The sequence below is a fragment of the Amphiura filiformis genome, chromosome 4, assembly GCF_039555335.1.
Source record: "Amphiura filiformis chromosome 4, Afil_fr2py, whole genome shotgun sequence".
Lineage (NCBI taxonomy): Eukaryota > Metazoa > Echinodermata > Ophiuroidea > Amphilepidida > Amphiuridae > Amphiura > Amphiura filiformis.
In genome coordinates, this window is record NC_092631.1 from 12,740,433 (window position 1) to 12,754,946 (window position 14,514).

Consider the following 14,514-nt stretch of genomic DNA (forward strand, 5'->3'; position numbering starts at 1 on the left):
TTTTAACATAATGTTTTAACATAAAGTATTGACACAATATTTGGCAAAAATGTTTGCAAAAATAGTTTACAATAACATTTTTTTTAAAACATTTAAAAATATTGTTGTAGTGTGTTTTCATACAAAACGTTTTAAAACGTTATCATGACCTTTATATAATCCGACATTTTGATGTTATTAAAACGTTTTTACCTAAACCAAAAGCCAAAATATAACTTATTTAAAATGTTTTTAAAACGTTTTTGTGTTTGCTGGGATGCTAACACATCTATGTCTGAATTGTTATGATTTTACGATCCTCCGGTTGAGCAAATCACTGAATAGGCCTTTAAGGGTTGAGTGTGACTATACGGTATTCTATATACTGACCAGCCAAATATATGAAATGTTCTGTATGATTTTTGTTTATACATGTATGAATTTGGTTAAAATCAGATTCAGCCCAGATTAATACGTTCAAATTGGTTATATTTCAATGAAATTCAAAATTCACACTAAAGGGTGTCTCATCATAAAATCATTAGGCCTGTGACGTCATGCTCAGTGCCGTGGTTGAAGTTAAAGGAAGGTAACCCGATATATTTGAAAAATTGAATTCTTTACAACTTATGTATATTACATAAAATGTCCTCCCTTTCAAGCATTCATTTTCCTTGTAATTACAAGTGACTAATTCCATTACGGAATTACGATACATTTATATAGTGTAACGCTGGTAGTCTACAGTGTTTTTATAATCTCTGTAATCATATCAAATAACAAATCCTATTTTTCTCATTAACATAATTGAAATGAAGAATATTTCCGAAGACATCATCAAAAAACTGTGAAATTAATCTCAAATGTGGTATACCATATATAGTCGCGACTAATTTGACAGTTTTTTTAGAAATATACCGATTTGGAACGCATAATTTCAATATGTTGAGAAAAATAGGATCTTTCACTTGATATCAAAATCTGCATTTGTATGGGGTAAAGTGGAGAGACGAAGCTGTCAATCGGGTCACCCACCTTTAAAGATCCACAAATTAATGCGGAACACAATTATTTTTGAAGAATTTTATCAATTTCTTTCAAGATAAGATAGCACAGCATGTGGATGTAGGCAATACAATTTCACCCTTGTCTGGCTATGTTAACTAAACTATTTAGGCTATATTTTAAGAAGCACGGAGATTTAGTATTTTTAAATAAACTCGTTGGTTATGTTATATTACGCATCTCTCTTGACAGCCAAAAATTGTGGTAGATTTTGGAATTTAAATTTTTAACTATAGCATTGGCTTTATAGTAAGATTTACTTTTTATTTCAAACAATAGTTTTGATCAAAATTACATTTTAAAATGACTTTATGGTTCATACTGCAATATCAAACACATTTGCCTCAAAATATCATCTAGATTGTGAGATGCAAATTTTGTACAGGAATTAAAGCCCCTGCAGTAAAAACATAACATTATGCTATATTAAATGTGACCGTACACCACGAATGAGCCGTAAATGTCCTCAATTGTATTCTGAGTTACAGTGTAAAATGGGCATGAAGGTCATATTCATAGGTATTTCAATTTGGTGCTACGTGTATCTCATTAAATGAGGTACACGTAGCACCAGAGTGAGATACCTATGAATACGACCTTCGTGCCCATTTTACACTGTAACTCAGAATACAATTGAGGACATTTACGGCTCGTTCGTGGTGTACGGTCACAAATGTCAGTGTGTCAACTTTATGTAGTCCGACATTACATGTCCGACATAAAACGTTTGCTGAAAACTTTGTACGCTCATTCGAAAAACGTTTTGTGTTTGCTGGGATTCATAATACCAAGTTTAGATATAAAAATAGGACACTTTTGCACAGGTTCATTGACCTTGTTGACAATGTGTGCGTATCCAAAGTGGCGTGCGTCTCCATGCGCGGATCACAACAGCGTCAGCATGTTACACCGCGATGCCCCGCGCGTTGCTAAGCGTCTCTCGTGGAAACCAAAAGAGATGCGCCGGATCGCAAGCAGAATATTTTCAGTTTCAAAGTATCAAGAATTCATGCAAGCAAGACATCGTGATTTACAATGGCTTTTTCATTTTACAAGACCTACCTACTCTTATCGACCTGAACATTATGGATGTACGATCAACGAGAAGTCAAAAAGCATTCAACGTTTTTGATGAATTGCAAAAAAATCGTCAACTTTGTGATGTTACTTTGAAGGCAGATGGTCAAGAATTTCCAGCACACAGAAACATTCTTGCAGCATGCAGTCCTTACTTCCGAGCATTGTTCACAAATGGCATGAATGAGACAAAAGAAGCGACTGTTCAAATACCAGAAGTAGACCCACAACTTTTCAGCCTTTTGCTAGACTATGCTTACACACGTGAAGTCAAAGTAACGAGTGAAAATGTCGAGAAGATACTGCCACTGGCCGATCAGTTTAACGTGCCTGGTAAGGATAAAATAATATATATTTATAAGATAAGAAATTAGGCGATCCTGACTTTTAGACCACCCTCGCTATATAGGGCTCAAATATTACTATTTCATCAAGGTTTAATATTCTAACAAGCTTAAACTAAAAGTTTCATCTAAGGAGTCAAGCTTTAAACTATTAAGCAACAATATCCAACAAGCTAAAAACGATTTTTTTTTACCCGTTTTTTAACAAGCTAAAACCAATTTTTGAAAAGAAGCTTTAACATCAATTTTTTCATTGTAAAAACCATCTAAACAATCTTTAAAAATACAGTGACCTACCTAATATTACTAATCTATGTTTTCGATGATATCCAAGAAGCTAAAATATTGTGAAAGAGGGCAAGGCTTTGAGTAATGAGGGAAATTACGGGGTAAAATACATCACGTTTTTCGAGAAATTCGCCATCTTGAATAAATGCAGAATTGCGTCATGCAGTAAAACGATGTCAAACGCGCTTGAAAATGCACTCCTTAGTAAGACCGCAACTGGAATATGGAAGCGAAGCTTGGAACCCATACAACAACTCAGATGTTCAGCGCCTCGAAAGTATCCAGCGCCAGGCTGCACGCTTTGTCTTCCAAGATTTCCGTAGGACCTCCTCTGTCTCAGAAATGATCCAGAAGCTTGGTTGGGACAGCCTTCAAGTCAGACGTCTATACTACCAATCCGTTATGTTCTTTAAAATCCAATATCAACTTGTCAACATCAGCCTGCCTCCATGTTACCAGTGCATCACATCCTCCATCCGGCATAACCATCCCCTGTGTTATCGTCAGCCCAGTGCAACTATAGATGTCTACAACTATTCATTCTTTCCAAGGACAATTCGTGTGTGGAACAATCTCCCCGAATCAGCTGTGTGTGCGCCCTCCATCTGTGCTTTCAAGCCCATAGCACTGAGTTCAATCAGTGCTATGTCGCCACCGGCCAGCCTGAAGACACTTTAAACCAGCCAGCATACTTTTTACTCGCACCTTCTGATGTACAGCACCAAATTTATGTTTTAGCACCGCACCGACTGTGAGGTCCAAACAACCCACTTCCAGTTTAGCTCAACGAGCTGTTATAGGAAGCCACCCACTGAAGGCTGAAGCATGATACGCGAGCGTAAATTACCGTCAAATGAGCGTACATCAAGCGCTTGTGCTACGCGAAAACTTCGGAGCTGGCATCACCGGTTTTGTAACCAGCTCTTTTACGTCAAAAATAGCTATAAAAACGTGAATTTTGGAACAAAATAAAGCTTGTTTGATGGAATAAAAGGTATGTTTGTATAGTTGAAAACATGTTTAACCTTGTTTCGAAAGTTTAATATGATAAATTTGCAATTTGTACCTTATATAGCTCGGATGGTCTAAAAGTCAGGATCGCCAGAAATGAAATTATTTCGTTCTGTGGAATAGTTAATCAGTTCACGAACAAAGTTCAGATTTATTGAACAGCTGTCATGCTATAGATAATGGGGAGGGGGGGTTCTACTTTTTAAACATGGAAAAGTAAAGTTAAGACATCTTTTCGGGGAAAACAACTTTTATATCACTTTTCCGCTGAAATTTGTTATTTTTTTGTCGGAAAAGCAAGCCTCATAAATTAAGCTCATAGCCTACTTCCGCCACAACGAACTTATTCGAATAAATTTGAAAAACATGAAATGCCAAAAATTTCATCCAAAAATTGCTCCATTTTCTAGGAAATTCAACATTTTGGATTGTACAGAATTAGTATGAAGCGCGTGTCGTCGCTGTCACGCAGATGATAGCGGCCAAACGCACTGTAAAACGCAAGCGTATTACGCGAAAGATACCGAGTCTTTAGATGGTCGGGTCAGCTCCTCTCCTTTTTCTCGTAGGCCTACTATTAGCCATTATTTCTTCTTCTTTTTTCTTGTCAGAGCAGGCCTCTCTATTTGTGTGGTAAGCCTATAAATTAAATTTCAATTTTAATTTCATGTGAATTTTTATTAGCTTCCATTCAGGCTATTTTGAAGAAGGGAAAAAAAAGAAACCAGCTGCACATGTGTCATACATTTTTGAAACTTGTCCTGTTGAGAATAAATAAGAAAAATATTCACTTATTGAATAATATCATTTACACGCGTTTTGGTTTACAGGTTTGGTTGACATGTGTTGTCAGTTTCTCACGGAACACCTAACATCAGATAATTCCATCGGTATCTGGAGATTTGCCCGATCCTACTTTTGTTTCCGTCTTCAAGAAAGTGCCTTCCGATTTGTTCTGATTCACTTCGAGAGTATAACGTCGGGCAATGGTAGGTCAGGCATTTGGGACCTAATTGCATTTCATTTCACTTTGCAAGGTCCCAATGTGTTATAAAAGACGAGAGTATTTTGCTACTAATTAACATGTTATTATCTGATGGTCACACTTTGAGCTAGAGAGTGCAAAATTGAAACGATTCTTTGGTAGTAATATTAGTATAATTCGTGGTTGTTGGAAAATGGAATCAAATACTTAAATCTTAATGAAATAGTGGTCAGACAAAACAGCAAAAATAATCAAAAAAAACAAAAACGCCTTTTACCACACGGTTATAGGCTACATAAGCAGCACGTTTACATATTTCATAAGACCTATAATAGGCTACGCTATAATATTACTATTGCTGTAGGTGTTATAGAAAATTGAACAAATTTTGATTATAGGATAATTATATACCTCGCACGTTTGTATAAATGTTTTGAAGAACATAATTGTTATTTTGATGTATACTTCTTACGAAACTTTGATTTTAATATCAAGCTATCTACTGAAGATAGCAATACTGAAAATATCACCATTGTGTTATTTTGGGCATGCATAACGCAAACATGACGGAGTTTGGACACTCAATAATCTTTTTGGTTGTAACCTTGTATCTAAAATGATTATCCCTCAATTTACTCTGTATTTTATAAATCCAAATGCTGATAACAATTTTTTATTTATTATTGTCTTCAAACTATGTTATCCCTACACCTTAAAAGGGCGTGAAAAAAATACAAGAATTTACAAAAATTCAAATTCTTTAGTGATCGACGTATGTAAGTTCACAAAAGTTAATCACTATAACAAAAGTCTATTTTTTGTTTGTTTTTACAATGCCTTTGTTTTTTGGCAAATTCGTCAGTCAAACCGGAGTGACATCTCATACGTTATTCATTATACTCATTTGTATTTACTGATGATATTATTATTAACTAGATTTCGCGGTTCTCGGGGTCGGGCGGTTCTCGTGATAGGCCTATTTCCGGGGTCCTCCAGAATATGTGTTGAAAGTAGGCCTATTGGGCCCAGACCAGTACGTCAGGGGTTGCGGAGGTTCGGCGCACTCCCTAAATCGGGGAAAAGTCCACTTTTATGGCTAGATACTTTACAATGTAGCCCACATTGTAGGCCAACCTAAGTCTAAGAAGACCAAATTAACATGTCCCATAAAGCCATTTTTGGAGTTTTAGGTCCACTTTTTTTGCACAGAAAGATATTTTCGGCTACGGGCCTGATCGAATATATAATGTCGCCGTCTTCCAATTTCAGATCTGGATGAGTTCTTATCTCTTACCATTGATGAGTTGATAGAGATAATCAGCGAGGATGGTCTCAACGTCAAGATGGAAGAATTTGTATTTGAGGCCGTCACCAGATGGATCAAGCACAAGGAAAAAGACCGAAAACAGTACATCTATCGGATCCTACTGAGCATTCGTCTTGGAATGACCAACACAGACTTCTTCATGAACAACATCAAGAGTCACGAGTATGTCAAAGACAACGAAGAATGCAGATCACTTATTGTGCAGACGCTGAACTACACGTATAACTTTGAAGCGGTCGATTCTCTTTGCGGGCCTAGTCAAGTCGTGTCGCGTCCACGAGAACCTTATCGTCTCCTCTTTGCTGTGGGAGGGTGGAGCGGGGGCAGTCCGACGAGTGCACTCGAGTGCTACGACACGCGGGCAGATAGATGGACGATAATTGATACGGAAAATAACAGACCTAGAGCCTACATGGGAGTTGCTGTTCTAAATGGTAGATTATATTGCATTGGAGGTTTTGATAGTAATCAGTACTTCAACAGCGTGAGAAGTTTCGATCCGCAGACGAAGAGATGGGATGACGTGGCGCCGATGCATTCTCGACGATGTTACGTAAGCGTAGCGGTACTTGGAGGGTGCATTTACGCAATGGGTGGCTTTGATGGTCATACTCGATTGCGCACAGTTGAGAGGTAAGCATAGACCTTTTCCCCTATATTCCACCATCGTTCTTACGCCGCGGTAAAATTCCCGAGTTCAAATTTCGAACTTCAATTGCCATGTCAACTCTTTTTTTTTCCTGCTTGAAATGATCTTGCCGGCGCCGTCCTTCCCTGCCTGTCCAGTCCGGCTTTGTCCCGTTGTTTTGTCTTGTCTTTTGTTCTGTTTTATATAAATAACATTTCGTTTAGAAAGCTTTATTTTTATATTGAATATTTGTTATTCTTTTATTGTTGTTGTTATGTTGTGAAGGGTCCGTGGATCACCAACCTTCTGGTGAGTTTTCTCTTCCACACCTATCACATATTCTGTAATTTGCTCTTTATACATTATTCATATTTTGCTGAAATCAATATTTGGTCTCAAATCGACATTTCTCCCCCAATTCTTGTTTCTATCCATCAGGTATGACCCTCATGAAAACCAATGGACAATGATTCGGCAGATGAATCATCACCGTAGTGACGCTTCGGCTTGCAATAACAACGGGCGTCTGGTTATTGTCGGTGGCTTCAACGGTAACGAATGTCTCAGCACCTGCGAGATGTATGATCCGGAGATGGGAGAGTGGAGAGATCTGCCACGTATGAACAGGTGCGATGTACATCACTTTCAATGTATCGTTTTAGCTAGATTCGTATTTGTGACAAGCAGACACAAAAAAGTAAATCATCCACATAATGCTGGTTTCATACTATCATGCCGCATGCCGCTGAGCGGCGTGACGCCCAACAGAATCAAGGCTTGTCATTGGCTGATACGTCATGTTACTTGTCGCAGCGGCAAGCGGCAGGAAAGTCTGACAGGGGCATAATGTGCCTTGCAAATGACAAACCCCAAGTTATCTTTTCGAATTTAAGCCTAAACAATATTTTAACTTTGTGTGAGACAAAATTTTGTACTACTTCACCATTTTTACTTCTGTGCAGCCGTCGTAGTGGTGTTGGATGTGTGGGATTCCGTGATTCCGTCTACGCAGTCGGTGGCTTCAACGGTCTTACCCGACTCAACACTATGGAGCGATGGGCATCAAGTAGCTTGTCTTGGACCCCGTGTCCAAGCATGTACATTCATCGCAGCAACTTTGGCGTGGCTGTACTGGACGACATGATATTTGTCATAGGGGGGTTCAATGGTATCACGACCATCTACAACGTGGAGTGTTATGATCCTGATAATGAAGAATGGTATGTTGAATAGACTCACTCCGTCGGGAGTAAAGAGCACAATTTATCAGATTGTTTGGAGCACAAAAAGGTTAACTTCTTAGGTAAAAAGGCAATAAACTAAATAGTCTTAGCAGTTAATTTTTTGTGTTCCAATCATGCAGGTTTACTTTCTTTGACATCATTGTGCCTTTCATTCAGCGCATCTCCAAAAGCATCTCGAAAGCACAGTACTCATCAGTAGGCCCTATCTGCTTTCATATTCTGCATTCTACTTGGGGAGCTGCATGATTCAAAATACATGTCTCAATTGCCTGCTAAAGGATTTGTATTTGGGAGGGCAACCCATAGAAGCTTTAATACATAGATTGGAACGTTCCGTGCCTATACTTTCTGTGTGTGCTTGAATTCAGCTGACGCCGGTACAGCGTTCGGACCTGGCGCCTCACTTCCTTTTATGTACGCTCGCTTTTTGCACTATTTTTGAGTTCGTTAACACACCCCTGACTTATCGTCGAATCTCGGCAAAATGCCTACGTTCTGCGGGATGGGGGCAAACTGATGGAAAGTATTCATTAAGCTCACATTCAGAATGTGTAATGTTGACGAGCTTATAGATTTAATAATCATAAATCGTTTTTATATTTAAAAATACATCGTCTGTTTTATTTGCGAAAAGGTACGATGCCGCCGACATGAATGTCTATCGCAGTGCTCTGAGCATTGGGGTCATGGCGGGAGTGCCCAATATCTCCGATTTCTGCTGGCCCCGTGATCGCGGTCTGCCGCCTCCAATGACACAACAACAATCCGCGAATCCAAACAACTTGGAACAGGCCATGCAAGCATTGCGGCAGACGGATGAGGCACGGGAGAGACACGCTAGGAGAGCAGCGGAAGTGGCCGCACAGCAGCGGCGCGATGCTCAAGTACAGCAAGCAGCTCCAGAAGAACAGCAGCGTCAGGAACAGGTACGTATTATGTGTAAACACAGATGACGCATGACGTATGCATTATGAAACTGTAGACATGTGAGATAGAAAGCTTCGGAATCCTCTTCGCTCGACTGGAGTTCTAAGTATACAGATCCATGCAGTGTTTACAAACGTCTGGAGCCATCCCCAGATTTGTGGTGCCTTGAGCACTACATGCTTCTATTTTCGCACACCCATACAACCCCACTTCCTCTGCAAACACACCCCCACCCACACACATCCCCCCGTTCTAGTCAAGATGCACAGTTGGCACTATAGACGTGATAAACCGCTGCACTGGCGGATATGAACTCTCAACAAAAGGGTAATGTTTTGCTCAGCAAAAGGGTTGTTCATTATGTGGGTTAAGTTTTACTCAAATGTTCTGAAAGCGTATCTCGCCATGAATGATTCTTTCTTAATCACACTGTAGGAAGGTCTCGATCACCATTATGTTTGCACCAGATTCATGTCCCAATCAATGTACCATGTTTACATGCCACTCCCTTCTCACACCAAGCCAGGTAGATGTGCTGCATGTTACTAGTTGGAACACTTTTTGTGATAAAAACTCAAATAGTGGTGATGCAATTGCAAATTGCATTTTTGCAAAGCAAATCATACACCGAGTTACGCTGCATATCATATTCACCTCATTTTTTTTTAAATCTTAGCGATTGTCCAAAATGAGCAAAAACAGACTGAAATACATTATCCAGGGTCCAAAATATACTGTACGGTTACTGACCGTCGTTTTATCTTTTCGGTTTCGGTTTCGGTTTCAGTTTGCGGTTTCGGATCTCATTGTTATTTTGAAGTGTTAGCATGAACAATCCTTTTATTCTAGTCTTTTGTTGACTACAGAAAAGTTGAACGAAGATAAATTCTGTTTTCGGTTTCGGGATTTATGTTAATTTTTGACATGCAAATGTGAGATGAGAGGGTTGGTGCTTATCTAGACAAAAGAAGTGTCTAAATTTTACGGTCGTAAATTCGCGATAAATTGTACGGCTTCAATTGACTTGCGTTGGGTGTATAGGTACTTCCGCCTAGGCGGGAGTGGCTCGTGAAAATAGCCCAGCGTAGAAATATACATTAATCACTAGTAATCAGTGTTGCCAAGAATCACGTATAATTGTTCGTGCAATCGCGCACAAATCGGTCATATAATTATGTAGAGATGAAACGAGGAATTATTTGTGTCCCAAATACACCTTAGTACGTTGAAGTGAAACTAATTGGATTTCTTGCATTGGAATTGGTAATCTGATAATTGCTTCAGGTAAAATTGCCAGACTCAAATCTATTTTAAATGTATATTATTTGTTATTCATTGACCAGCGAAAGGGGCGCTAGGCCACTAAAACACCGGTCTTCCACACACTGTGGGTGTTCCATAATCTTGTCTTATCCAGCCTTTATTAACAACAGGCATCCACCTCTATTGAATTAAGCTGATTGGTACTTCAAACAATGAATTCAAGGAACAGATCAACTCACATAATCCCTTGCGTTTTCGTTTCTGATCAATAGAGCTCCCGAAACAGAAAAGATAAAACGACAGTAAGCTATCGAGTGTCTGTTTGCGGCGACCGCGTGTTGTATTGGTTTTCGCGCGTATTTACGCATTAATTGTGCCAAATTAAAATGAAAATTTGTCAATCAAAATTGGACATGTTGAGTAAAGAAACCGTGTAGAATAAAATCGGGAATATCAAAATTAATAAGAAGAATGCGTGGGTGCCATGGGTTGGCGATATAATTTAAGAGCCAGTCTCTCTTGTACAGATTTGCAATACAAAAAAAAAAAATAGAATTTTCTCTTTAAAATAATTTTGGGATCTTGATGTCGCAGCCCATTATGATGCTTTGAAGTTTGCACGAGGACGCTTGTCATCAAATCATTGGATCCCAATTTTGGTAATGTAACCATTTGGTGCTTCAAAAAAAATAATGATGGCGCACGATGTTACGCACCTCCAAAGTCAGGCGGCATAGGACGCGCGACCGTGACGTACGAGGCTGGCGAAGATACAGGGCTGACAGCCCCATTCAAAATACACGGTTAGCAATTACAAATGGAAAATTAACATATTTGCAGTGGGGTACTTTGCAGAACCCCGACGGTTTTGACACCACATAACAAATTTAGAATTGTTTGTGAAGATTTCATGATTATGTGTTAATCCAATGGCGACGTCAAAAATAGCGATATCGCATCCACCATCATCTGTCCAAAGTTTACTATTTTGCAAGTAAGGCTCAGAGAGGCTGAAATTTTTTTTGAACTTTTTAAAGCTGTACGAGGGCGCTGTGCACGCTCATATTCATAGACATACCACCTAGACCTGTAACTGCCCATCCCTAACCATGGCAGTAGGTGAAGCCACGTATCCAAGGTGATTTTGGTCGGGTGGTCGGACGCGGAGAAATAAGCGTTCATGTCTGGAACGAAAAACGCGATCGTTTGCGTGATTGCTGCGCCGTTATCGCCCGCGTCAAACGCAACATGTTCTGCAGACGCGAACATGTCTGCTTGTTTGCGTCCGGGTTGCGTCCTTGTCAAAATCGTTGCTAAGCAGTGTTGACTTCACTACGCAAACCAAAGTTATAGGTCTAGGTTCTTGTTTGTCTGGGCTCATATTCATAGACATACCACCTAGACCTGTAACTGCCCATCCCTAACCGTGGCAGTAGGTGAAGCCACGTATCCAAGGTGATTTTGGTCGGGTGGTCGGACGCGGAGAAATAAGCGTTCATGTCTGGAACGAAAAACGCGATCGTTTGCGTGATTGCTGCGCCGTTATCGCCCGCGTCAAATGCAACGTGTTCTGTAGACGCGAACATGTCTGCTTGTTTGCGTCCGGGTTGCGTCCTTGTCAAAATCGTTGCTAAGCAGTGTTGACTTCACTACGCAAACCAAAGTTATAGGTCTAGGTTCTTGTTTGTCTGGGCTCATATTGTACATGTGCGTTGTTGGTGTTAATATGTACAAAAATTATTTTTTAGAGAAAATTCTATTTTTTTTTTGTATCACAACCCTATTTATGTACATAATAAGGGAGACTGGCTCTTAACAATCCTCGAAACATAATTTAAATTCATAGCCGTTATAAATCTATATTTTATGTTTGAAATCACATTCACATATTTATTTATAGCAGTTGATGGGGAAGAAGTACTAGAGCCAGAGGGGGACATGTAAAAAAGGGCCGAGGTTAAGAGAGGGATGTGAGCTACAGCAGGAACATAGTATATCATGAGATGCGGGGAGACGGGAGACAAGGAACAAGAAACTGATTAAAATGAATTAAATGAAACAACTGATCAATCGTTAATAGATTTGGCAATTGGTAAAATTATTGTTCTTAATAAAAACTCGGGAGGATTTTGCAAATTGCATTCATTTACGAACCGCGAAAGCCGGTAACCGCTAGTACTTACTATTGTCATTTATTTGAATCGAAGGCTGCCGAAGAAGCTGCTGCAGATATAGAGGAGGAGGAATCCGATGCCGAACTAGATCCCGAACTAGATGAAGCAGGCGAGGACGAAGGTGTTGAAGACGACGAAGACGACGACGAAGAGGAGGTTCAGATTCCAGAAAGGCCTCCGAATCCGCGTCGACCACCCATGCGATCTAATTCTTTGCGACCAGGAACACGAGATCAAGAAAGTTAGGAATAGAGCGTGGTATTGACTATGCAGTAGCATTAGCAGGTTTACTGATAATCATGAATACTTTAATTGCTGGATCGGACAGGGCATATTTTGGGTCTTTAAATGTAGTGGACAAAAATGGAATATTTGTGGTGCAAATATAGGCCTACTACCGGTATTTGATTTAAATCTTATTCAAGAAATAGGTAACATTTATATTTTTGACAGAAAGACATTGTAAAAGATGATATACACGTAGTTATATAGCATATAATGAACAGCTAAGTAATATATCACAGAACGAAATGCACTAGCCAAATATTTTAGCTATGTAAGACATAAACTAGTATTATTAGTAATAAATATGTGAAAGAATGAAAGCAATAAGAGCGTATGTAAGGTGTGTGAGCTTTATAGAATGCATGAAGTTATGAATGACGTGTGAAAGAATGTTGTGTGTACAAAGATGAGTAACATGCGTGTGTGAGATAGATATTTTAATATTAAAACATTATTGAATCTTTGCCTGACGGATGATAAACCTCTGCTTGATCCAAGCAGACACCCTCCATGCGTGGTTTAATGTAGAAGACGATTTTACCATTCCCAGGTGCGTCTTGTACTGAACTTCGCAGTCCGAAGTAAGTATGCATATACCTGTTTGAATGAATGGGGGTTGGGTGGGGTGTGGCGCGTGGGGTGATTGCGTGAGTGAGTGATTGCGTGAGTGAGTGATTGCGTGAGTGAGTGATTGCGTGAGTGAGGGATTGTGTGAGTGATTGCGTGAGTGAGTGAGTGAGTGAGTGAGTGAGTGAGTGAGTGAGTGAGTGAGTGAGTGAGTGAGTGAGTGAGTGAGTGAGTGAGTGAGTGAGTTGGCGAGCGAAAAAGTGATTGGTTTATGATTGGATGAATGAGCTGTGACAATGAAATGATTGAATGAATGAATGGATGAAGATAATTGCAGAGTGTTGGCATTTTAAAAGCCTTGTTTGAGTGAAAGAATTCAATTTAAATGGATTGACCCGTAGAGTAGGCCTACGTGCATTAATTAACTGACAAAAACAAAATACAAAAAGTTTTTTTACAATATTAAGACATCACATAGCAGGAATTATGGTACACTCGACATTTAATGATCATGCCCGGATAGCGTATTCTGGGCTCTTAAATGGTGCAATATATTTCCTGATATTTTGGTGGTTTTATCGATGTGAATTCTTTTTATACCGATAATGTATATTTTCTCAGTATCAGTACTATGAACATTTTACAAAATAAAATTTAAAAGACAACTGACATAAAAACAAAAAACTGTTTAAATACAAAATTAATGTTGTGATTGCGTCATTATTTTTAGAAGTTTGCGCACTGCATTAAAAGCACAAATATATTTGGTTAAATCAAGTTGCATCAGCATCAGTAGGCATATCTCTTTCTTTTTAATATATTGTGTTTTATTTTTGTTCAAAAAATCATAAACCAATCTGGAGTTTCATGTGCTTTTGAAACTGTAGGTGTATGCCTATTATATATAGATGAGTTGACCTATGACATCACATTTCAGGACGCCTCCTGCATGTTGTTTTAAGATACGAAACGAAACGAGAAGGGAAAGGAGAGGGGAGGAGATGAGAGGAGAGGTGAGGAGAGGAGAGGAGAGGAGAGGAGAGGAGGGAGGAGGAGGAGAGGAGAGGAGAGGAGAGGAGAGGAGAGGAGAGGAGAGGAGAGGAGAGGAGAGGAGAGGAGATGAGAGGAGATGAGATGACATGTACTTAAAGTGTATGTAGCTGGGATGAAAAGCTGACCATGAATTGAAAATTTTGAAGATATACATTTTTCTCAAAAAATATTTAATGTTTTCATACGATGGACAGCTTTTTATCCCAGCTACATGTACACTTTAAGAGCATGGCATTAGATTTATACAGTTTACTTCGCGGACTGTTAAATTTCAAAAATATCAATTTTTAATCATTT

At 39.2% G+C, this 14,514-nt stretch overlaps 1 protein-coding gene across 1 annotated transcript; it reads left to right on the forward strand.

Annotated features, from left to right (window-relative positions):
* Window positions 1-2,129: 2,129 nt before the first annotated feature.
* On the forward strand, window positions 2,130-12,558 carry LOC140149977 (uncharacterized). Its single transcript, XM_072171978.1, has 7 exons — window positions 2,130-2,454; window positions 4,595-4,753; window positions 6,019-6,709; window positions 7,143-7,331; window positions 7,667-7,924; window positions 8,583-8,874; window positions 12,346-12,558. Exons 1-7 carry the CDS (start codon window positions 2,130-2,132, stop codon window positions 12,556-12,558), a joined length of 2,127 nt encoding a protein of 708 aa, XP_072028079.1.
* Window positions 12,559-14,514: the final 1,956 nt, after the last annotated feature.

Excerpts from the sequence above, each read along its gene's own strand:
- LOC140149977 (XM_072171978.1), top strand. The coding sequence starts at position 2,130 with ATGGATGTACGATCAACGAGAAGTCAAAAAGCATTCAACGTTTTTGAT. Across the intron at positions 2,455-4,594 it reads CGATCAGTTTAACGTGCCTG|GTTTGGTTGACATGTGTTGT; the intron begins GTAAGGATAAAA and ends TTTGGTTTACAG. Across the intron at positions 7,332-7,666 it reads GATCTGCCACGTATGAACAG|CCGTCGTAGTGGTGTTGGAT; the intron begins GTGCGATGTACA and ends ACTTCTGTGCAG.